Raw genomic sequence first — 23219 nt, 5'->3', positions numbered from 1 at the left:
TGTCCAGGGGGGGGGGGATTTAAAATAGGCCAAAGTTGTCGGGTTTTGTTAAGGAATAATGAGAAATAGGCCAAAGTTGTCTGGTTTTGTTAAGGAATAATGAGAAATAGGCCAAAGTTGTCGGGTTTTGTTAAGGAATAATGAAAAATAGGCCAAAGTTGTCGGGTTTTGTTAAGGAATAATGAAAAATAGGCCAAAGTTGTCGGGTTTTGTTAAGGAATAATGAAAAATAGGCCAAAGCTGTCGGGGGGGGGGGGGGTTGTTAAGTAAATGAAAATAGGCCAAAGTTGTCGGGGGGGGGGGGGCGTTTGTTAAGGAATTTAAAATAGGCCTAAAAGGTTTTGGTAAGTGTCTGTAAAATAAGCTTAAGTGTCCGTTAGGAATAAAAGCGACTCGGAATTTATGAAACCCATAAATTATTTTATTAGTTTCAACAATTGACAAAACAAATGATAGGAAAGGCCTGAAATTGTAGAATGGCTGCACCAAGATTAAAACTCAGCTTAAAAAATAAACTAGGCGGAGTTATTTAAATTATTTCACTTCCTCCACATTTTTTAGGCTTATCTCCCTCCCCTTTTACTGGCGCATTTTTAAAGCGATAACAAAAGCTAATTTTTCTTTTAGTTAATATAATTAATTATTTCAAATTAATTAATTAATTAATAAAAAGTTAAAAAACTTCAGCCAGATAAAGAGTTAACTTTTAGATTATCCGACTTTATTTTAATTTAATTTTTAAAGTCAATAATTTAAAGACTGTTTAAAAAAAAGAATTAAAAAGTTTTTCCTTTCTTTTTTCTAAAACTTTTATAAAGTTTCAAAAGGAAATTAATCATGATTAAAATTAATTGAATTGAGATCTATATCAGTGGGGGGGGGGGATTTAATTAAAAATAATTATAAGGATTATTTCGCGGCGGCGGCGTCTAGATCAATTTTTTTCTTCACTTTGGTAAGGTTTTTAATTGTTATTAACGTTATTTTAGGCGCGGGCGTTATTTCACTTTATAGCAGAACACATTTTTTCGAAGATTTCCATAAATCTCTTCTGCGTTTTTTATCCACCAATGGCGGTTGATTTCTGACCAATTTCAAGCCAATTTAAATATTTTGTTATCTTAGTTAATTCGCGACTAAATAAATACCTTATAATGCGAACCACTTCGTGAAAAGCTGCGTCCACGTTAAGAGGCGGATCTTTGGCACTTGTCTCAATGTAAGAAATCTGTTACGAACACGGGAGAATTCAGTGTGTGCGTTTGGGGGGAGGGGAAGGGGTTGATGGTGGAAAAATGCTCACTTTGAGCTGAGCCGCTAGCTCACGACCCATATCTTCGGTAACTATTCTTAGATGAACGAGATCTATTTTATTGGCAACCAAAAGCATTGGATAGGAATCTCTATATAGAAATTGAATGTTACGATACACTCATTTTTACCCAGGCGCCGGGGGGGGGGGGTGGCATACCTGTCTTTAACTCTGAGAATTTGAGTGTAAAAATGGTGGATATTTTCAAAGCTTGATTTACTCGTCACGCTATAGACTAATAAGAAACCATCCCCTTTTCGCATATATTGTTCGCGCATGGCGCTGAATTCTTCCTGACCAGCTGTGTCTAAAACTGCATTGACAAAGAAATAGTCGTCAATGCCCCTCCCACAACTTAAAAAACCGTATACAGTCCCCTCCCTCAATGTAAACGCCAAATTTATGCCCCTCCCACAATGAAAACAATAAAGACCCTCCCACAACGTAAACGAATTATTTATGCCCCTCCCAAAACGTAAAAGAATTATTTATGCCCCGCCCACAACGTAAACGCCAAATTTATGCCCCCTCCCACAGTGTAAACAAAGCAATTAACGCCCCTCCCACAACGTAAACGCCCAATTTATGCCCCTCCCACAATGCAAACAAAGCAATTAAACGCCCCTCCCACAACGTAAACGCCCAATTTATGCCCCTCCCACAATGCAAACAAACAATTAAACGCCTCGCCCACAACGTAAACGCCCAATTTATGCCCTCCCACAATGCAAACAAACAATTAAACGCCCCGCCCACAACGTAAACGCCCAATTTATGCCCCTCCCACAATGCAAACAAACAATTAAACGCCCCGCCCACAACGTAAACGCCCAATTTATGCCCCTCCCACAATGCAAACAAACAATTGAACGCCCCGCCCACAACGTAAACGCCCAATTTATGCCCCTCCCATAATGTAAAAAGGAATTTATACCCCTCCCACAACATAAAAGACATTTTAATTGAAAGTTACCATCTAAAATACACCATTGCCCGTCAATCTCAGTGTGTTGTATATAGGAATCTTCTATGGTGGGATCGTAATCAGTTACGAACAATTTCTGGAAGAACTGAATAGTCAAAGCTGATTTTCCCACACCACCATCTCCAACAACCACGAGACGCGAAGTGGGAATATCACTGGGAGGTTTTGACATGATTTCTTTTATACCAAACTATTCTTCAAAGTTCTACTACGGAGCTTTTCTTTCTTTCACTCAGAATCACTGAGGTTTCTTCATATTAGTTACTTTTTATGAAACATCCTTGCATATATTACGTTCCGCGTTTACTTGACACTCCTTTGAAAGATCCAACATGAAGATTTACGTCTTAGGAATCCGCTTTCCCAGGCATAAAAGTTGAAAATATTGGGCAGACCATAACTACTTCGCGAGAATCTGTTAAAAATGAATTATTCGTAATGTAGGTAGGCGCTTTCCGTGTCTTATCGAATGCAAAACCTTATACGGTTCCGATTGTTTGCCAATTTCTAATTTCAAAACAAATAATAAACAAGATCCCCGGCCCAGCCTTCCTTCCAACTAAGGAATGTTCATTAAGCCTTGGTTAAACTTAGTATAGAATGTGAGGAACGGAGGAACAAAGTCTAAATGTGTATTTTACGACCGGATTTTCTTAATGTTTATTAGGCCTAATTATCAGCAAATTATTATTAATGTAAATGTCCAACGATAAAATTATTTTAATGACTGGGTAAGGCTTATAGGCGAGTTTTCCGCTAGCGTTCATGCCCTATTGCTAAGTTGCTAACTTGAAAAGAGACCCAGCTCCGCGATGAATAATATAATTAGGTAAGGTCATAAGAGTGTTTCTTATAAGATAAATAATTTTAATAAAAATATACCTTTATAGCTTGGCCAATTTGATTTCGCAACTTCCAAGCCTCGCTCATATATGGTCTTGTATTAATGTTTATTAAAAAAAATTCCCTATTTCCGGTGTCCAAAGAGGGGGTACTAACTTGACAGGATGTCCTTTCGGTGACCGGGATAAGCACCAGGGCTAAAACAATACTAAAACTAAAAGAACTGAAGTGAATCGTTAACTTGTAGCAGACGATACAAATGCGCGGCATGTTTTTTGTATCTTTAATTTCCACGTGCTTGTCGAATTTAACCACCGCGATTTAACGTGTTGTTGTTAGTGATTTTTCAATACTTAAACGCGATTTTCATGTGAAAGTTTCGTGTCATAATTGTGGAAAGCCATCAAGGTATCGCGAGCGATATGAACCGAAATAAAAGCGTTAAAAAACCTGTTATTAAACGTGCTAAAGATGTAGATCTACAAGTAATGAATCCAAGCACGGTGAGTTAATTATTTGCCTTAATTTTTGCGCGTTTCTTGGCCACAATCCTTTATTTATTACCTTAAACTGTTTTAACGGAAAGTTGCGCTTGCATTTTCGGCAGTTTAGCTCAAATTGACCCATGGTTGCGAACATTACGCGCTATTTTTTTAGTTAATTAAGTTAGAGTCGCAATTTTTGTCTGCCCTTTTACACTTAAATACGGTGGTCCTGGAATTTCGACTTATAAATTACAGGTGTCGCAAATTTTAAAGAGTGTCCCCGAGGAAGAGCTTGGGAATGGTCTCGGCGGGAAACTTTCCCAAACTATCTCAAAATTTGCCGATAGAATAGTTGAAATTGAAGAAAAATACACCTCCATTGAGACCGAGGATGATATTATAGTTAATTTCGGAACGGTTTCCATAGAATGTAAAAAAGCCGGAAAATTTGAAATTGGCGATATTTACGTTTTCGAAAAATCCAAAACGCCCAAAGTTAAACCTTGTAGCGTAGTAATTAAAAGAATCGATGACGTCACGCGTCATGTCGCTAAAGGCGGCATTTTAAACGATTGCCAGTTAAAAGAGCTCGATTTAATACTGACAGCCGGCCAAATTAAAATCTTCAACTCTTACCCGCTGAGCAGCCATAACGACGTCTCTAACTCGTCAAATGATACTCAAAATGGCGCTGCCTCGTCACCGATAAATAACCATGACTGTAACGCGTCACCGAAACGCGAGCCTAATATTAAATCGAGAGAAATTATCGAGGCTGACTCGAAGTCATCTTGTAAGGAGAACCTCGAAACTAGCCGTTGGTCATCAAAAAATGGTGATGAAAATAATTTTAAATCGTCATCTCCAATGAAGGGAAATTCTAGAGATATTAGTAACATTTCGCCACTTAAGAACGACAACATCAATAATTGTCCGCCAAGAACTAAAAGAGACAATTTCGACTCCAATAACGTTTTGGAGAGCGGCCCTAAGAGAGGCAAGCTCGGTCTTGATTCACCGTCCCTTGATTTTTCGTCTTCTTGTATTAAGCTAATATCTCCAAGTCCCGAGAAGGAAGTTGTTGACGACTCGCCCCCGAAACCTATTGACATTGTTAGCGCTTTAAATCTAGGACCCAAGAAAATGTACCCTCGTTTATTTGAAAGTTGCAAAAATTCCAATTCGGAACTAGAGGTAAAGGTCAAAGATCCAATCTCGAACCCCCGCGGTAAGGTCAAAGCTAGAAAATCGTCGTCGAAGGTCAAGACTTTTAAGTCAAACTCGTCAAACGAAACGAATTTGAAGTCGCGAAGTGTCTCGAACGCCACTGAGAAATCTTCAGATTTAAAAGATTCCGGTTACAATTCCAAAGACAATTACTCGGCGAATGAGAAAGAAGAACGATTCAGTTGGCAAAATCTTCCTGCCAGCTTTTTATACGACAAAGAATATATCTCTGTGAAGGAAATCAAATCAAATTGCGGATCAAAATCGCGGAAAAGTGTCTATTTGAAGTGTATTAAATAAACTTTATTTTATCTTTGTCCAATACATTATTTATCTTCAGTCGTGTCTTAACCGAAAGAAATAATTTTTAACCTTTATATTTTTAATAAATAACTTACGAAATTGAATTTTGCTAATAAATAAATATATTATATACATCGTTGCAATTGCGTCTCTATATATTTCTTTCGAATAATATTTCAAAGGTTACCGTCGTGGTTGTTACGAAAGGAAATTCAATTAACAAACAATACGTAGAAGTTATAGACAAATCAGTGACGCTTTTCGGTAGCTTCTTCCATGTGACGTGGTCAAGGGGAACCCGCTGACCAATCTTGTTGAAACACCCAATTACAAACAAAAACACGCGGTATAGACGGGAATATCGAACAACTCAACTGCGCTTTCAAATTTTTATCCACTTCCGTGAAAAGTCTATTAAATATAATATTACTGCAGAATACGGCGGCTGTTCATTTTTCCAAAATATAAAGTATGACCTACAGTATCACAGTGTGCCTATTTCTTTGTAAAGTATATTAATTGAAATCGTTTGTACGTCACAGCAATTAGGCCAAAAAACAACTAAATTATTACGCGTCCTATTGTATAGTTGACATTTTTTTCGGGTTGACAAGCCTAACAAGATGGCGTCCATAAAAAATTTACTAAAATGTCTTCTAAAATATTCAAGGGGTATGTTTTGACTTTATTCAAAGGCTGACTTTTTTCGTAGCCGGTCATTCATAAGCGTTAGTTAATCACCAACTTCGTGAGATACAAGATATCATCCTTAAGGTTTTCTAGTCGCGTCAAAATGTGTCCCATAAAAGAAATACTTGAACGTTACGGTAATTAATCGAGATTCAGTACAACTTCACCCGTTTATCGAAATGTTCAATTTGCAGAAAGATTTCTGGAAGAATTGTGTAGATTTGACTCGGATGGTGTTAAAATCCCCGCGGGTCCTGTTAGGCCTCAAGCTCTGACCTTAATTACTAATTATCCCAAACCGCCCACTAAAGAGGAAATCTACTCAAAGACGGTTTATTTCGAAGATCTGCCATTCAATCACAATTTAGGTAATCGGCAGTCATTTATTTATCTATTTAATTAAAGTAATTTTAATTGTTTCGCCGCGTTCAGATTTAATTCTATCGAAACTCAAAGAGTTCGGTCCGTATTCGATCAAATTCAATGAGAAACGTAAAATGCCTTTTTACACGCTAATTAAGCCGCTTAGTTCAGTTCAGTTCTAATTAAGACCATTAATTAATTTTTTCGCGTTAGGAAACGCATTCGTGACGTTTAGCGAAGCGCGTTCTGTCCACGATTTGGTCGAAATTAGTCAAATTAACGAAGAAGATCGGTTGCAATTTCGAATCAAATCGGACAATACTTTCATTACCGTAAGTTTGAAGTAACGAGTCTTAGACGCCGTCCTGTAATTAATTACGTTAATTTAGATTAAGTTTCGAGCGTGGAGGCTACGAGATAATCAATGCACGTTTAAAACGAATACGCGAATTGAGGAACGAAGAAGCGTCTATATTAGTAATCTACCATGTCATTACACAGCTGGTAAACAATTACTCGATCGGTGACAAAGATGGGGGGGGGGACTTCAATCTTAGATTGAAGATCCTTGTAACGATTCCGATGACATTTTTCGTGAACAGTTGATTTGGGTTCACACATGACGGCCGAATTCGGCGGTGTTAGCTACGCTTCCCTGAACACCGACGAAAATAATTACCCGAAGGGAACGGCTGTTGTGGCCTTTTACGATTACCAAAGTCAAATGAAGGCTTTAGCAGCGACGCGTCTCAAGATACCCGACCTAAGAAACCCCGTAAATTAGAAACGGCAATAACGTCATTGTCAACCCCTCTATAATTAATTAGCCCCATTTCCCTCTAGGTGGTGATAACTCCATTCTTTCGAAAGGATCAGAATTGCGACTTCTGTTACGTCGACAACTTTGGACTCGGTTCTAATTACGCTACGATTTTTTGCACGAATTCGCAATGTCTCAAGTACTTCTGCGTTCAATGTTGGAGTTTAGTTCCCGAACACGTCGAGGAAGATCAGTACAATCAACATATTTCGTTTATGAGACCGAGTGACTGACGGACAACTACCATTCCGGAAACTGATAGAGATTAGTTTCCTAGTTGATTAGTTTAATTTTTAAATTGAAAATTATTAAAGCGAGTGTAAATTATGACAATTAAGGCTGGTGTTTAGACCCGAATTACGCGTTACGAACGATGTACACTACCTACATCGCTTTTTAGGTAAGAAATTGAAAAATAAATTTTAGAAATAAAACATACACTGATCGAAAAAAAGTCTCTTAAACAGCGGATTATTTTATTAGGCAAACACATTTAATTAAAAATGGACTTTTAACAATCTGTCAGGACATATCAACTAGCGGCGGCAATGTAAAAAGCGCTTGTAATTAAGTACGTTCCCTCTGACGCCATAAAAGTACTTTCGCGGAAAATGCCAATGGAAAACTGTACATTCTTAGTTTTCTTTGGCGTTTTCCGGTGTTTTGCTGGAGTCGTAATGTATTATACTCAATGGCGTTAAGTACAAATGCTTGTAAGAAATGCCGATAGATGCGAAAGAGTGGAGGGGGGGGGGGTCGTTTCTACGGTGTTTATTTAAATATAGCTCTAAACGAAAGCTCCCTCGGAACGGTCATTCATTTCGAAACTAATCTGCTGGGTTTTAAGCCTTTATTCGCGTTACTGTACGTGTTATCGCAGTCGGTCATTCCGCGGCTTGTCTAAAGATAGGATCTCGAAAAAATGAATATAACAATAGGCTTTGTCGAGGTTCGTTTCAGCCAATGTTAATATGCGGCCATCAATTGTTAGAAATATTTATTTTCATTTCCGTTTCCTTAGGAGACGAAGGAAATGATTATAGGTTCCTTGTTTGAGGAATTTGCTCGATACTTTAAAGTTAGTTTGAACGCCACGTAAGTAGACACGCTGGGCCGGATGAAAGAATTAGACACTACCGCACCCCATTGCAAAGACTAAGTTGTCCTTTCTCTATTATGTCGTCAGAAGCCACTTTCTTCCCGTGGATTTTGGAGACGTGACGGAATTGCACGGTCACGTCGCTGTACCCGGCGTTAGTATACTAATACAATAATGGGTTTAATTGAAAATTCTGAATAATTCGAGACTGAATGAAACGCCTTATTAGGATCACGATTGTATATTTATTCCGTACGACATCCGTCGATTTGAAGAGACGACTTGTTATTTTCCGTCGCCAATCTTCGAATCCAGCGATAGCTTCGTCATATCCGGTCCTCCCCAAAAAATGATAAACACTGGATATTCCAGCCTCATTGTTTGCGATCTCACGGTCTGTACAGCCCGCTCTTCATTCTTAAATTCCTTAAAATAGTTGACTATGTATAAAATTTAGGTTTTTCTCTGTTTCGTCGCTTCGTTTTTGTTTGTGGCCAGCTTTTTAACATTGGCTTCCAAACCTAAACGGTCAGAAATACTACGTGTATTCAATCAGTCACTTTGGAGAACCGCTTATCCAATTTTTATTCAAGGTTAGTTGAGCGCAATAAACGTTGAGTAGAGTCCAAACTCCAAAAACATTACCTTTTAGTTCAAAATGAAAAGCTCGCCTACACTTTGTTAAATATTTTTTCGTTCGTTTTCAGCCATTCCCATCGTACCAAGTCAGAGTTCATCTCGCTTAGTTTTATCAATTTGGTTCGTTTATCTGTTCATCTTCGCGACGTTTCTTCGCGGTATTTTAAACGCCGATTTTTCATTCATCGTTTACGATAAATTGGACGACATTGGCGACATAAAAAGCCAAGACATTCCAAAATTGCGATCGATCCACGCCAGTCTCGAGTTTAATTACTTCAAGATGGTGGCACGTAACAAAAGTTTCGACAATAATTGAAGCTAGAGTTTCACGGGTCTTTTCTTTTTTTGTAAATTAGCAAGATGAAAATGATGTATACAAAACTATCGTCTCGAGCATGATGGCTGAGGATAAAAGGGGTTTTTTCGACATAACGGAAGCCATTGACGCCGAGTTGTATATAAGGAATAACAATCACGAAATTTTGATGCTCTCAAACCTGTTTATTTGGAAGCAACTTATCAGTATGGCCATTCAAGAAGACGACGAAACGAGACTAGATTTGTATTTCTCAAAAAAACCTATAGTCAAGACCGACTTTATTTTTCCCATTAGTCGGAACGCCTCCTTTGAAGTACAAGAATCCGTTAAAACTCTGTGAGTGCGAACTTGGCTCTAACTAAAACGGACCCCAGCACGCCTAAATACCTCAATATTTCTCCCGTATGCAGATTACTGTTGAAAATGGAGTGCAATTCCTTTCACCTTCTAATGCAACAAATCGATTTCTTCGTTAAACGTTTCTTATGGGTCGAACCCGTATCGGAAGAGTTATCCGCCATTACTCTTCGTGACGTCATCGGGACATTTGTCATTTTGGCCGTGGGAATTTTGGTGTCCTTTATCGCGCTTATTTTCGAAATTTCTTACGGATTTCTGCGTTTAGAATTGACCAATCACGTAATTAGTAACAAAAAGAAGGAGGTTCACGTGAGTTCAAAGAAAATTGTTGGGAACCGGAAGTGTTCCTACACCGAGGATATGATGGATAGGAAGATATTTTGGTTGCCACCCAAAGTTCAATTTTTACGCTGAACCAATTTATTTATTTTTTAATTCTTTTAAATTTATTACGTGGATTAGTAATTAACTTAAAAATAATTAGGCTTACATTAAATTAATTCAAATTAAGAGACAATATTTAAATTTTTAATAATTCGATCGTGTATTTTCATAGCGCGATAATCTATGAAATTCAGACCGATTTTACATAATTAATTTCAATTGCCTTCTCTATTTCTATTCGCTTATCAAACGCGTATAGATGAAAGACCGAGTTGTAATTTAAACATTTGAAATAACACGAATTATTAATAATGGTGCGGAATGCATTTGTAGATTCTATAGCGTTAGATATATATTATTATTAACACTCTGTATATCACATTTCTGCCAAAAAAGGCGTTTCGCTTCCCTCAAACTTTAATTTGACTAAATATCGTTACCAAGATAGTAACGTTAATAGTCATTTTTGAAAACTATCACGGAATTTAAAACAATATTACGAATATAAAGTTTTATATTCAAATATGTTTGTTTGTCCTTAATTTTTGCTTAATACTTTATAGCTTGACGACCAGCTCGGACAGCATTTGAGAGTAATTATTCTCGAGTGACAAGGCGGGTAGTGAAACGACGTTATTGTCTCCGTCTTTCACGGACAATATTGTCACCGTTTGTGACCCGTCTCTATTGACGGATATACTCGTTAAATTATTAGGTTTGAAGACCGGCCCGCTTCCGCTGGCTCCGACCAAAGCCGACGCCCTGTTCTCGGGCATTCCACTCAGAAGCGGAAGCAATCCTTCGGTCGCCGTGCTCCCGAAACACGGGTCCTCACCCCGCGTCACTTTGCGGTGAAGTACGGGGGTCTCTTTCTTAGGTCTGTAAAGAATACGTAAAACGGAACGTTGGTCTTTCGTTTGATAAGGGACCGATGTCCGGTTATAAATGTGATCCGATACTAACCTGCCCCTTCTAACGATGCAAGGCTTCTGTTCCTCGAGTCCATCGAATAATTTCATCAATAGATCAGTGTTGCTTATTTTAATGACGCGACTACTTGATTTTAAACCGGAACTGCTGGGGTCGGTCCCCGCCTCCGTCACGTGCGATCTTGTACTTGAAGCGCTGCCATCGGGAGCGCGGCCGAATGACTGATTGTAATCGGATGTCTTGTTTTCCGGAGTGACGGGTCGAATATCTTAAAGAAATTTTATCGCGGGTTAATTGAGGGCGTTGAGGCTAATTACTTTTGGGACGCATTACCAGTTACTTCGTTGTGAGAGTCTGCTTTAAATAACGGTGGTAATAATGGTACGGCGCATTGGGCCGGCGAAAATTCGCTAGCCTGATTCGGTTGTTGCCAAAACGATAGCGGCAGGGCTCGAAGTTTCATTGGTAGGGGCTCTGAAATGTCGTCATTGAAACTGATTCGATATCTTTCTAATCATTTAATTTAAGTCTAAGCTTATTCGAGAGTATCTAGTCGGCTTACCTTTCTTGGCTTTAATCTTAGGAACGGCGGGATCTTTCAAACAACCGATATCATTAACGCAAATCAGTTTATCCGTTGAACTATTAGCTTTCTTTTTCTTACACGACACTTTACTAGCGCTCGAGTGCGATTTCTCATTTAATACCTTAGTGTCATTGGGTTGCTTCGACGTACTTAACACGTCATCAGTACTGTTAGTTCTGAATAACTTAACGTTGACGTCCGAGCTAGTTTTTGATTTCGATTGGTCACTTTTCTTACCGGAACCCGGTCGCGAACCCGGACGCGAACTGGGCTTCGCGTCTTTCACCTTTAACCTCACTCCGTCACTAACTGGGTCGATGGGTGCTAATAGCCCCGTCACTGATTGAAACGCGTGTCCGTGGTGTTCGAACCCGGGTGTTCGCAAGTAAAAAGTGTCGCTGTTTGTACTGCACCCGCTGGGTGAACCAATGTCCGAGCTGAATTCGGCTTCACCCCACGCTTTTATACTGTCGCTGGAACTGGCGTCAAAAAGAGCGTCGCCATCTTGTAGGGTCAAGTGTTCTTCACCCCTGATGACGTTCGGTGGGGATGGCGTTTTGGGCGGTTTGCGTTTTCCCCCCGATATTAGAGGAACGGTGGACATTTCGGAAAGACGTAGCTTTAGCTGTCGGGCTTTCGCGAAAATAAAGCCTTCATGACCTTGTAGGAAGAGGTTTGAAGGTCGCCTACGTCTTGTCCAAAATAGGGATCATGGTTCCTAAAACGCGCTCGAGTTTTACAAAGCCCTCTGAATTCAAACGCAGTCGATATATCTAAACAACGGTGACCGTGGCATTCAACCGGGAGGTTCGCTAAGGCTAACCCGCCGTTTAAAAAACCATATCGATCCACGACTACCTTTTAAATGTCAAACAAGGATCACTGTACTAGCTTTCTTAAAAACTTTTTCAAAGATAAATAACATGGTAAATATACTTACGAAATCTTGAAGACAGTTGAAAGATTCCACCGTGAAAGTCTGTATGGGAATGGTAAAGAGTACGTACGTCTTGACCAATGAGAGGTTGGATGGTAATGAAGAACGGTAGCGCGAGTCAAGGTCTTCTTAGTCATCGAAAACGATTGTTTTGACTAGCGCGTGCAACTTTTAACGGTCAATACGCTGGACAATGTCCAATAGGAACTTATTACCGTACCGCCAAGCTGTAGCTCTTTATACCGCGCAATCTTAGAGGTTATTAAAATAGGAGAATAAACGGGGAACCTTAGTCCGAGCTCTTCGGCTATTCCCCCCACTACTATACCACCACCAGCTTTTATATTGGACCAATTGGTCCTTAAGAAAGACCCTGACACAATGGTCAAACTTAGTGTAATAGGAGGTATTACTGCCCAATGATCAATAATATCTTTGAGGTGAAACATTCCTATTTTAATTTCCTTCAAGTAATTTGCGATGTAGGTGAAGTGAAGTGACATTTTCAATGCTTTGTTGTGCGTAGCGTCGCTATGGAGATCGAGAGCGTAATTTACTTTTTATTTTTCTTGAAATGCCATCTAGATGAATAATATTCTCACCCCTCCCCTCCCCTCCTCCCTTGTAACTAAGTACAATAATGGCGTGTACCCTCCGTATCGAAGAAAACAAAGTCACGCGCCTCGACATTGTATTGGCAAGTGTCGTGTACTTGCACGATATATTCTAAGACTTAAGTACATGGGTACAGCGTGGTTCGGATTGAAAAAGCAAGAAAAACAAAACCCTCATTGAGAAAACGTGTTTCTAGATGGACCTTGGAACTTCACGAGCTCCAGAAATATTGCACGTGCAAGGATAGGACAAGCCTACATCCCAAAAACCTTTTTTTAACTTTCCCAAAATTGGCGCGTGCTCCAGGCATAAGATTCCTCGCCCCTCCGAGTTTAGAGACCCGAGCCACCCTGTCCAAAGGTTAAATAGGTTTGCGTCGTTTATTCAAACACCATTTAGTTAATTAAATAGTTTGTATTTAATAAATTCAACTAGATGATCAAAAGACTTGTACGAATATAAATTATGATAATATAATATATAAAAAAATCAGAATCTCTCGAACATTAAATAGGTTGAAGTTAAAATAAAGTTGCGCGATTAAACCAAGATGGATGTTTTTTACTCATCGCTGGATCCATTTTGCAAGGAATGCAGTTTGTTATAAAAACCCTCCTGCGCCAATAATTCGTAATGCGTTCCCTGTTCGACCACCTTCCCTTTGTGAATAACTAAAATTTTGTCGGCGTTTTGCACCGTCGATAATCTATGGGCGATGACCAAACACGTTCGGCCTTCGCTTGCCGCGTCCAGCGCTTCTTGAACGACTTTCTCGCTTTCCGTATCCAGGGCGGAAGTGGCTTCGTCTAGGAGAAGGATTTGCGGGTTGCGGACCAAGGCGCGCGCAATGGCGATACGTTGTTTTTGACCTCCACTCAACTGAGTACCTCTGTCACCGACGTTCGTGTCGTAACCCTGCAATGAAGAAATTTGTAATCATTAGCTATTGTTTATTTTCGGGTATTTTTTTTTACGAACTTACCAACGGTAAGTTTGTTACAAAATTGTGAATGTTGGCCTTTTTGGCGGCGTCTATGATTTCATCCATGCTAACGTCCCTGGAATTGTCACCGTAGGCGATGTTCTCCGCGATGGAATATCCAAAGAGTACGGGTTCCTGAGAGACTATTCCAATTTGAGACCTCAACCAAGCCAAATTTAATTGTTGAATGTTAGCGGAGTCCACAAACTGACAATAAAAAAATATTCAACACAATCCATTGATTTGAAATTTTATATTTTTAATTTTTTTCTTATTAAAATCTTCCGTGAGTACTCACCGTTTCGCCTTTCTCCGAGTTGTAAAACCTTCATAATAATAATAATTTATTTTTATTAAATAGTTGTCTTGAGAGAGAGGTCAAGTCGAAGAGCGACGCTTACCTTTGTAACAATTGAACGCAAGTACTTTTACCGCACCCGCTGGAACCGACTAGCGCCACGGTCTCACCGGCCGATATGTTGAAATTAATTCCACGAAGTACTTGAACGTTTTTCCTGGTCGGATATCGGAAATGAACGTTCCTGAATTCGACTTCGCCCTTAACTGGTCCCTGAGGACGTTGACCTTCGACGGAGAACGGGTTGATGGCCGATTCTCTGTCCAACAATCGGAATATCCTCAAAGCCGAGACTTTGGCGCGTTGGTAATCGGGCGCCACGGCTACGGCCATTCCGATCATCATGGTACCCAAGATAACGCCTTCGGTTATTCTGTAGCAAAATAAAAATTGTAACGTAAATTAGGACATCGCTGTGTTTCGAATTGAAATTTTGGCTGATCGTACTTGAATAGCTCTCCGTATGTTAGTTCTTTCTGATTGATAAGAACGCTACCGTAGTACATGGCGACGGCGTACGCCAAATTGGGCATCATTTGAGAAATACCGAATGAAATACCTCGGGTGTAGGATTTCTTATGAGAACTTTTATGGGGTTTCAGCAATGACGCGGCGTAATTGTTGAAAAACGTTCTTTCCAAGTGTAGAGAAGCCACGGTTCGGATATTTTCTATCGCTTCAACCGCGATCTATTCCAAATTAGTTTACGGTTAATTAGAATTGAACTGGAAAAGCGGCAGGAATTTTTATATTTACGCTCGTCGCGTCTTCGAAGGCCTTTTTCTCGTTAATCAAATGCCCCGAAACGACTTTACTTTCGAAATAGGTTGCCAATAGAACCAAGGGAACGAAGGCTAAGACGACCAGTCCAATTTTATAGTTATAAATTAGTCCAATAACGATGGAAGTAATCAGAGTCGAACCCGCTTGAAGAATCGTGGCGATTCTCGAACCAGTTGCCTGCGAAGAACGCCTTCGATTAGAATCATTTTCAATTTTAATTGGTTATATTCTTTTACCCCTTGGACATGCGCGGCATCAGACGCCAGTCGAGAACACAAAGCTCCAGTGCCATTTTTCGGATCATCGAAAAATGCGATTTCCTACATAGATATTAGTTAAGATTAATTAAAACGTTCAAATTATCCAGGCTCAATCTGAGGTCAATACTTGTGTTATCATAGTTTTAAAGAGTTGCTCCCGGAGTCTCGTGGTCAGACTTTCCCCGGAGATGGTGAACATGAATGTTTGCAGGAAAATCGCGATAGCCGAAGCCACTCCCATGCCCAAAAACACTAAGCAGTAAACGTGCGTTTGACTTTGAGCCACTGCTAGAGGCTTGTTTAATGACTGCAAAAACGAAACCCGTTCAATTTTGAAGTAGGTGATATTTTTCAGGATGACTTACTTCCAATATCTCTCCGAAAATGATACCGTAGATGGGGATGGACAGCCCCATAATTAGAGCCGAGATACAACCGACAGTCGTGTAGTGCCATTCGGGGGCCATCAACTTCAACAGTCTGCCTTTGGGCGGCTCCTCTTTAATGTCCTCTTCGTCTTCTAGCTCTTCCTCGACCTCGGCCGGTGAGGCCTTCCTTCTCTTCGTTAAAGTCTAAAGGTACCAAAATCTTTCAATTCCCGTCTCACCAGAAACCTAACTTTCCCTTACATTTGGTAGGTCTTCTTTCTTGATTTTGTATCCGCTGGATTGTCTGTGAAGATGAGGAGGCATCGCTAACGATGGTTGAGTAATTGAGTCGCCGGATTTGGAGGAAACGGTACTGGTAATGCTGGTATGACGCGATCGCAGTTGGGCCCATTTTCTCTCGACTTCTTCTTCCAGGTCATCAAATTCGTCATCGGTCTCGTCTTCCTCATCGCCCAGTTTTTTAGTTGTCTACATCAATTTCAAGTTAGTATTTGCGAAAAGAGACGTTAATTATTATAATCCACTACCTGAGCTTCAACTAACTGGTAATAAATTCCTTTGGCGTTAATTAATTCTTCGTGCGTTCCGACTTCCTTGACGCGTCCTTTCTCAACAGCCACGATCTTGTCGGCGTTCCTGATGGTAGATAATCTATGGGCAACCACTAGCGTAGTCCTGCCTTTTCTGGCCTAAGAATATTGTAAATTTTGAGATAGGAGATCATTCGCCGCGTCTAATGATTGACGTACCTCGTCCAAAGCCGCTTGTACGACCGATTCGCTCTCGGTATCCAAAGCCGAAGTGGCTTCGTCCAATAACAATATTTTCGGGTTCCTGATCAGGGCTCTGGCGATGGCGATTCTTTGCTTCTGTCCTCCGCTGAGTTGGGTTCCTCTTTCACCAACTTGGGTGTTGTATCCCTCTGGCAGTTTGGAAATGAAGTCGTGCGCGTTGGCGATTTTGGCGGCACGTATGACGTCATCCTCCTTAGCTTTGGGGAAACCGTATCGAATGTTTTCGTAGATTGAGGTGGCGAATAGAATCGGTTCTTGACCTACGACTCCGATGTTGTCTCGAAGAAAACCAACGTTGTATTCTTTAATGTTGCGATTTCCAACTAGTATCTGTAAAGCGAGGGTTTTAGAAGCGCATTTGGAAAATAGCTTTCGGTAATTACCTGTCCTTCGTCGATGTCGTAAAAACGTTGTAAAAGTTGTATGACAGTACTCTTGCCGCATCCGCTGGATCCGACCAAAGCTACCGTTTCGCCGGGGATGGCCGTTAGATTAAATCCTTGTAATATCTGCCGCAAAAGATCTCGTTAAACTGTGCCAATTGAAATTAAGCGAGACACTAGTTGTATTTACCTGTACATCTTCTCTGGATGGATATCGAAATTTGACATTGATAAATTTAACATGGCCCACGAATTCAGTCGGAGTTGATCCCGATTCTGAACTACTGTCAATCGGAGGTACCTATATGATTAATTTAAATTAGTTTAAGCGAAATGTTTGACTGAAAATCAGAGATAGTAGCGTACCCGTGAAATGATACTAAATACTTGCGAGGCGGCTCCTTTGGCCATGGAAAACGCTTCCATGTAGGGAGCCGTTTGGCCCACAAACATAGCGCCGGTTAAAACGCAGAAAAACACCTGTCATTGTAGGAATGTTACTATTTATCGGCGAGAACTCGTCGCCTGGCTAATACTTACGATAATGAGATCGCTCGAATGGTACTCGTGGTCGGTGCATCTGGATTCGAGTACCATCTTAGAACCGTACCAGAAAGCCAAAGCGTAACTGGCGTAAATGCAAAACCAGACGATGGCCATCCCGATACTTGTTAGCAAACCTCTTTTAATGCCATTCTTCTTGGCCGATAACAACTCTTTGCTGTACCTAACGATTTCTTTCCTTTCACCGTTAAACGAAGCGACCGTTCTAATTGCCGATAGTACTTCTTCGGCAATGGCGCCCGCTTTACCGTAAGCCGATAATTCGTTACCGGATATCTTCGCTTGAATCTGGAATCATTTTGTAAGACGTCAACAACTACGCCGAGAATGGACAGATTGACTAATTCTTACTTTGGCAATGAGCGTGGACGATGCCATTAGAACGGGCATGATTGATAAGATGACTAACGTCAGTTGCCATCCGTAAAACATGGCCACGATGATAGAGATCAACATGGTAGAGTAAAAATATATACAAATGCCAACTTTTTCTCCAATTCCGTCTTGAATTCGAATGAGATCCCTAAAAAAGCGAGAATCGTTACGGATTGATCGTTCCGTCGTTTCTCGGTAAAATCGAGAGAAAAGTAAATTGTTCTCACGCTGTAACTCTGCTGGCAAAGTCTCCAGTTTCGTGGGTATCGTACCAGCCAATGTCCTGCCTGAGGACAGCGCGCATAAACTCCTTCCGTATGCGCAGCGATTGGTTCTCGGCGGCCCAACTGAGCGTGAAGACGATCAGGAAACTCAGAATGAATTGACCAACCGATATGCCGATCATGGCAAACGAGAAAGTCAAACATTTTTTAACAAAGTCATCCATGAAGGCTTGTTCTTCCTCGGGAGTGATTGTAGCGTTGGGAAATCTGCGAAACGAGACATTTTTTCGTCTAAATTGAGCGAAGGTAATTGAGATGTATCGTTAACTTACGTTCCGTTTGTCGGGCATCGGTCGAAGGCGGACAGGTTGTCCAGCTTGACGAAGGACTCGAGCATCCATCCGAGCAGGATGATAATGACCGGGTTGGTCGCACCCGAGATGGTGCCGCTGATGCATCCTATCGCGATTAGGATACGGTCCGTGAACGTGCTGTACCGGAACTATTCAATGGTACAAGTTGAAGTAATGGACTCATGAATTCACCCAAGTACTTACCAAGCTATAAAACGCGATGGGTGTCAGGGCATCGTTTTCCTCGCCATTACTATATAAATATTTACGTAAATTCAATTATATTATCTAAAAGAATTAAAACTTTGGTTTACGGAGATATCCAACGTGATTTTATTAAAAACATTATCCGTAAACCAAAGTTTTAATTCTTTTAGATCTTAAATACCGTGACAACAATAGATATGATTAACCTTTTCAATTATATTAATTGGAGAAAAAAATCTATCGCTTATAAGTCAGTAGGCCTTTAAATCCAATTATTAAACCACTATCCCTTTAGATTTTATTCTAAAATTATTTAAAAAATTTTATTTCAAGTTCACGGAAGAAAACCGTGCTCCAATTATTTTTCGTCAACAAATTAACCACCCGTTTGGTCTATTTTACCAAAAGGCGTTTTTTTATGTTTGATGATTCATAGATTCCACTGAACTTAAAAATTATATATCAAATTTCTCAAATGAACTTTGTGATTTCAGAGGCGCGGGGCCTCATTTGGGTGCAAAATATTTGCCGAGTCAAGTTAGAATCACGAAAACCACGGCTAATTTAATAAGTTTTAAGTTGTATTTTAAGAAACGCTATTGCATTCTACCCATCTTTAACAAGGGAAATTGGTAATTATCATTTTGTTATTTAGTTTAATTGTAGAGGTCGTAGATAAGGACTTGGTTTCGGAACGCGTTGGTATCAACGAAGTCTCGGCTTAAACGATAGCCCTACCACAAGTAATTTCAACTCAAAACCCGTGAAACTACAAGTCAGTTTTTAATAGGCCAAACCATGAATATTAGGCCTAACGTACTTGTCGTCGTTGCAATGTCCCTTTGTGTCGTGATTGTTAGTCTTTTCTTTGAAATGATTCTTGTTGTCTTCTTGTTGGTTCGTGTTGAGGGGGATTTCGATCAGTTCCGAAGATGTCTTGTTCTTGGTCAGGTTATCCAAGCTCCCGTTTGTTCCAACTTTACCCGAGTCGCTTCTAATCAATCCGGACATTCGCTAAACTGTTAATTAACGCGAGCATTAATTAATAAAACTCGCTCGTCCATCACCCGGAGTTACGTAGGCCTAGTAATACCATAAGTGGTAACAATTTATTATCTGGTCATTTGGTTAACCGCGTTAAGTACCGCGATTAAAACGTGACTAGTCCCGCCTCTCAACTATAAATGCCCAATGAGGGATCAGTAGCCACGTGAATTTAATCAAGTTATCTAACTTTACTTCGAGGGTCCGATAAGCCAACCAATTGTAATGATATAAAGTTTCCATTTTAAGAAACACTTGTTGAGCGAGTAGGTAACCCCCTTTAAAAGACAGTCACCCCTTAAAAATAAAGCGTCGTATCGCCAAGCGTATCATGGGAAAATTTTTATCTGTCGCTTTGCGCACTTACAAGTGTTGCATTGTTATTCAATAACAAAGGTAAAAAAAAATATTGAAAGTCATCGGTAAGGCGGTTAGATTAGCTAAATCACCATAGTTTCAAGGTCGGTCACTTGGTTATGAAAAAATTCGTCAGGTTAAAATAATTGTTCGACTCCTCTTAAAGGAAAGGGCACATTTTGGTCTGGTGGCTCGAAAGTGTTTATCTCGTACGCAAAAAGACCTTTTCAGATTAGTTTTACCGTATATTAGAGTGCGCTACAAATCTACTTTACGGCGAAATTTCCTACCATCTGGGAATTCTTATCAATTTCACGAAAAGTAATTAGAAATATGGAAAGTGTAAAACCCCGGTTATATTTGTGATTTTAAGAACGCTGACGAGTCTCTCATTAACTATATTAGTTAAAATGGAAGGAATATGATTATATATTTCAGGTTGAATTATAATAATATTATATTTTAAATATGGTGTTAAATAATTATATACTTATGGTTCAGTTATCCTTCTTGAAGTCGACTTATGTAATGTAAAGACGAACTGCTCGTAACATTTTCCAAACCATATTTTTAAAGTTTAAGCCAAAGCTTTAAATCCGTCAATCAAACTCTTAATTCAGATTTAAAATATTTGTCCATTGTATCGGAACCGCCCTAACCGTCTCAATTTCCATATATTTTTAAGACCTTCAATCGAGGTTTCCATGGCCAAAAGCTAATTCCTTCCGCTTTTGCCAGAAAACTGTTTAGGTTCTTTTTCAAATCTCTCCCTCGGAGAGAGAGCGAGCTCGGCCCGTTCTATAAATAGCACCAATAATCCCCGCTTTTCAAGTTCCAACAGAAAAAATATTTATTTAATTTTCTTTTTCCCCGTTTTCTCCAACCATGCCGTCTAGCGCGACTCGCGTCAAAATTGTTCGAAATTCTTAGACTCTTAAATCAATTTCGTTTACTTTAAGCTCGTTTAGATAGTGTCTTTAGGGATCGGACACTCTCCAATTTTACTTACGTCGACTCTTAAGATTATTTTGCCTTTGAAATAGGGCCAATGTAAAATTCTACCGTAATTACTCGTAGTTAGGTGTTTATTTACTTTAAAATTATAACTTAGTAGCGTTACCTTCTACAAACGAAAGAACGGGCAAATTATTATAAACATAATACACCCGCGCTTCAACACTAATTGTAATCATTAATTCTTTCGTTAAATATAATCAAATTAATCAGAATTAAAATGAATATTATTTTCCCGGTGATTATTACGAATAGACATATGAAATAAATATAAAAGTATACTCACGATTGGCTCTAAAAGGTTCTATAATAATACAAGTATTCCGGCAAGGCAGAAGTAAAGTGATGGAGCGGCGGGAAGGTTGTAGGTACCATCCAGACGGATGAGAGATCACCGAGGTAAAAGGACTCGTCGTTAAGAACGGGCCAAGCTATATGCCCCGATATATCTTTTTGAGGGCCTTTAAACCTTTAGCTCGTACGCAATTTATTACCCCGACCCAACAAAGTGAGGTAACAATAAGAGCTCGGCCTTATCTATTATTAGGAAAGTAAACTAAACGGAAGTTACCAGGGATGTCGTTGGATTCACCCGTGACAGTCGCTTTCTGACGTCTCTGTTTTGAGAACTTCTTTTGTCAACTCTTTCTAAAATGGATTTAATATAGGCTTTTATTGATGTGACCTTAAGATCTGCAAATCGTGGCTAAATATTCATTGGTTATTTAACTTCTTATTAATGGGTTCTCGTATCTTTGTATAAGCGAGAGAGAGGGGGAAGAGGGGGTGTGGGTATCTGGGTGATAATCCAGCACACTCGAGTGTATAATATCCCATATCAGAGACTTCAAAGCGTCAAAAACTAAAGGTTTTTCCTTGAAAGTTTTTCCAAAATATTGCCCCCTTTCAATTGGTTTCCCCTATTAGACTAACTATATATCCATCCAATAAAAGGTAATAATTCATATCGAATATCGTCTTTGATATGATTTTCGAGTTTTCTTTCTTAATACCACCCAATAACGCCTCGTAAAAAAACTCCCATCTTCTGATTACCAGACATTTTTTTTCTTGAACCCTTATTTCGAAATTGAAGTATAAAAGGCCTTCCTTTTATTATACTTCGATAGACTTACTTTGCCAACTGCTCTTGATCTAAAAAATCACCGCCGATATTTTTGTTTGCGTGGCCTAAAATCGATGTCAATATGATCTTGAAGACGAGACCCGTCTTAAAAAATTATGATGAAATTAACGAGAGTTTAGTTTCGTAACCTTATCAATTAAATGATAAGATTAGGTCATTTAATTAGACGAACGACGATACAATAGACGCCTGACGTTAATTTTCCATTCCAGATCCTTCTTATAAATTAGAATTAAACTACGTTCCATTATCGTAGTTTAATCTTAATTTTTGTACCAGGTTGGGATCGAGCTGAATTAACAAAACGGCGTAAGTTAAAATGACCCCCAAGTACGACAAAAAGAAGCTTTTGGTTATCAAGAAACAATCCCCGACCATGACCCCGCACGGCGGGTAATTAATTTGCGTGATTAGAATGTTTATTTCTCCGTAAACGTCAGCTTGTATGTGCTTATAACTCATGGTTAATTCTTGGAAATACTTGACATTCTTGCTGACCTTTTGAGGTATATCGGATGACACGATGGAAATGACCCAAACTCCGACTAAAGACTGCCCGTAAATGACTAAATACACTCCGTAATCTATAGCTTTCAATGTCGGGTATTTTGATAGCATTTCGGTGACGGCCAAACACGTACATAATAGAGAAGAGCCGTACCATAGTAGAAACACGGTTGAATAAACGTGATTGATTTGCTTTAGCATCGATTTACCGTATTTGCATAATTTCCTGTATCTAATGATCTCGTCGCGTTTTAGCGGTTCCTCTATCATTTCGCCCCGGGATTGACCCAGTCTGGATTTAAAGCGAAATTTGAGGTTTTTGTAAGCGATTCCCGTTAAGGCTCCCAGCGATAAACAAACGAAAACGAACATAACTTGAATTATGACGCCGGACCCGACCGTTCCCAACGTGTAACTAACTATATCTATCAACGCCACCATCGAATGGGTACTTCTATCGATGCTGGTGGCGTTGCAAACGATACATAAATTTTCAACCCAAATATCGAGTTCGTTATTGTAGGGAGAAAAAACGGTGGCTAACGCGACAATTATCACCGAAAATATGATGTACAAGG

General features: G+C 39.6%; 7 protein-coding genes across 7 annotated transcripts; 4 read left to right on the top strand and 3 right to left on the bottom strand.

Moving 5' to 3' along the window:
• Positions 1-399: 399 nt before the first annotated feature.
• Positions 400-2469, bottom strand: LOC149702160 (ras-related protein M-Ras-like). Its single transcript, XM_089865962.1, has 5 exons — positions 2286-2469; positions 1472-1625; positions 1304-1403; positions 1149-1228; positions 400-1084 (listed from the first exon to the last, which is right to left on the bottom strand). The coding sequence occupies exons 1-5, from the start codon at positions 2467-2469 to the stop codon at positions 1009-1011; spliced, it is 594 nt and encodes a 197-aa protein (XP_089722088.1). The 3' UTR covers positions 400-1008.
• Positions 2470-3480: 1011 nt separating this feature from the next.
• On the top strand, positions 3481-5298 carry LOC149702159 (uncharacterized). The gene is made up of 2 exons (XM_089865958.1): positions 3481-3643; positions 3881-5298. The coding sequence occupies exons 1-2, from the start codon at positions 3563-3565 to the stop codon at positions 5150-5152; spliced, it is 1353 nt and encodes a 450-aa protein (XP_089722084.1). The 5' UTR covers positions 3481-3562; the 3' UTR covers positions 5153-5298.
• Positions 5299-5431: 133 nt separating this feature from the next.
• On the top strand, positions 5432-7922 carry LOC149702158 (translational regulator orb2-like). Its single transcript, XM_089865959.1, has 7 exons — positions 5432-5982; positions 6040-6213; positions 6278-6337; positions 6422-6540; positions 6598-6712; positions 6811-6983; positions 7052-7922. Exons 1-7 carry the CDS (start codon positions 5949-5951, stop codon positions 7259-7261), a joined length of 885 nt encoding a protein of 294 aa, XP_089722085.1. The 5' UTR covers positions 5432-5948; the 3' UTR covers positions 7262-7922.
• A 9-nt stretch (positions 7923-7931) lies between these two features.
• Positions 7932-9157, top strand: LOC149702157 (uncharacterized). The gene is made up of 5 exons (XM_089865960.1): positions 7932-8123; positions 8215-8281; positions 8357-8521; positions 8585-8720; positions 8835-9157. The coding sequence occupies exons 1-5, from the start codon at positions 8062-8064 to the stop codon at positions 9083-9085; spliced, it is 681 nt and encodes a 226-aa protein (XP_089722086.1). The 5' UTR covers positions 7932-8061; the 3' UTR covers positions 9086-9157.
• LOC149702156 (uncharacterized) lies at positions 9118-10330 on the top strand. The gene is made up of 2 exons (XM_089865961.1): positions 9118-9424; positions 9499-10330. Exons 1-2 carry the CDS (start codon positions 9165-9167, stop codon positions 9860-9862), a joined length of 624 nt encoding a protein of 207 aa, XP_089722087.1. The 5' UTR covers positions 9118-9164; the 3' UTR covers positions 9863-10330.
• A 59-nt stretch (positions 10331-10389) lies between these two features.
• LOC149702155 (uncharacterized) lies at positions 10390-12086 on the bottom strand. The gene is made up of 4 exons (XM_089867073.1): positions 11325-12086; positions 11078-11236; positions 10796-11030; positions 10390-10711 (listed from the first exon to the last, which is right to left on the bottom strand). Exons 1-4 carry the CDS (start codon positions 11950-11952, stop codon positions 10390-10392), a joined length of 1344 nt encoding a protein of 447 aa, XP_089723199.1. The 5' UTR covers positions 11953-12086.
• A 1107-nt stretch (positions 12087-13193) lies between these two features.
• On the bottom strand, positions 13194-18711 carry LOC149702154 (ATP-dependent translocase ABCB1-like). The gene is made up of 21 exons (XM_089867072.1): positions 18680-18711; positions 18570-18618; positions 18345-18514; positions 18016-18279; positions 17765-17936; positions 17390-17701; positions 17216-17329; positions 17040-17150; positions 16850-16975; positions 16422-16796; positions 16200-16361; positions 15913-16140; positions 15649-15855; positions 15411-15590; positions 15260-15343; positions 14997-15200; positions 14688-14929; positions 14284-14613; positions 14181-14208; positions 13883-14089; positions 13194-13815 (listed from the first exon to the last, which is right to left on the bottom strand). Exons 1-21 carry the CDS (start codon positions 18709-18711, stop codon positions 13462-13464), a joined length of 3951 nt encoding a protein of 1316 aa, XP_089723198.1. The 3' UTR covers positions 13194-13461.
• Positions 18712-23219: the final 4508 nt, after the last annotated feature.

Source organism: Phalangium opilio, unplaced genomic scaffold (genome assembly GCF_054372755.1).
Source record: "Phalangium opilio isolate 3A_F unplaced genomic scaffold, DU_Popi_V2 ptg000017l_1, whole genome shotgun sequence".
Lineage (NCBI taxonomy): Eukaryota > Metazoa > Arthropoda > Arachnida > Opiliones > Phalangiidae > Phalangium > Phalangium opilio.
This window is presented reverse-complemented; position numbering and strand designations above follow the sequence as displayed.

Coding starts and splice junctions, on each gene's coding strand:
- LOC149702159 (XM_089865958.1), top strand. CDS start 3,563: ATGAACCGAAATAAAAGCGTTAAAAAACCTGTTATTAAACGTGCTAAA. Junction 3,644..3,880: donor AAGTAATGAATCCAAGCACG/GTGAGTTAATTA, acceptor TATAAATTACAG/GTGTCGCAAATTTTAAAGAG.
- LOC149702160 (XM_089865962.1), bottom strand. CDS start 2,469: ATGTCAAAACCTCCCAGTGATATTCCCACTTCGCGTCTCGTGGTTGTT. Junction 1,626..2,285: donor GCAATGGTGTATTTTAGATG/GTAACTTTCAAT, acceptor TTGTCAATGCAG/TTTTAGACACAGCTGGTCAG. Junction 1,229..1,303: donor AGCTAGCGGCTCAGCTCAAA/GTGAGCATTTTT, acceptor TGTTCGTAACAG/ATTTCTTACATTGAGACAAG.
- LOC149702157 (XM_089865960.1), top strand. CDS start 8,062: ATGATTATAGGTTCCTTGTTTGAGGAATTTGCTCGATACTTTAAAGTT. Junction 8,282..8,356: donor GTCACGTCGCTGTACCCGGC/GTTAGTATACTA, acceptor ACGCCTTATTAG/GATCACGATTGTATATTTAT. Junction 8,522..8,584: donor TCATTGTTTGCGATCTCACG/GTCTGTACAGCC, acceptor TATAAAATTTAG/GTTTTTCTCTGTTTCGTCGC.
- LOC149702155 (XM_089867073.1), bottom strand. CDS start 11,952: ATGTCCACCGTTCCTCTAATATCGGGGGGAAAACGCAAACCGCCCAAA. Junction 11,031..11,077: donor TGGTAATGCGTCCCAAAAGT/AATTAGCCTCAA, acceptor AATTTCTTTAAG/ATATTCGACCCGTCACTCCG. Junction 10,712..10,795: donor TGCATCGTTAGAAGGGGCAG/GTTAGTATCGGA, acceptor TATTCTTTACAG/ACCTAAGAAAGAGACCCCCG.
- LOC149702156 (XM_089865961.1), top strand. CDS start 9,165: ATGATGGCTGAGGATAAAAGGGGTTTTTTCGACATAACGGAAGCCATT. Junction 9,425..9,498: donor CAAGAATCCGTTAAAACTCT/GTGAGTGCGAAC, acceptor TCCCGTATGCAG/ATTACTGTTGAAAATGGAGT.
- LOC149702154 (XM_089867072.1), bottom strand. CDS start 18,711: ATGTTTTTAATAAAATCACGTTGGATATCTCC. Junction 18,619..18,679: donor AAATCACGTTGGATATCTCC/GTAAACCAAAGT, acceptor ATATTTATATAG/TAATGGCGAGGAAAACGATG. Junction 14,090..14,180: donor ACTCGGAGAAAGGCGAAACG/GTGAGTACTCAC, acceptor TTTTATTGTCAG/TTTGTGGACTCCGCTAACAT.
- LOC149702158 (XM_089865959.1), top strand. CDS start 5,949: ATGTGTCCCATAAAAGAAATACTTGAACGTTACG. Junction 6,338..6,421: donor GATCAAATTCAATGAGAAAC/GTAAAATGCCTT, acceptor TTTTCGCGTTAG/GAAACGCATTCGTGACGTTT. Junction 6,984..7,051: donor TACCCGACCTAAGAAACCCC/GTAAATTAGAAA, acceptor ATTTCCCTCTAG/GTGGTGATAACTCCATTCTT.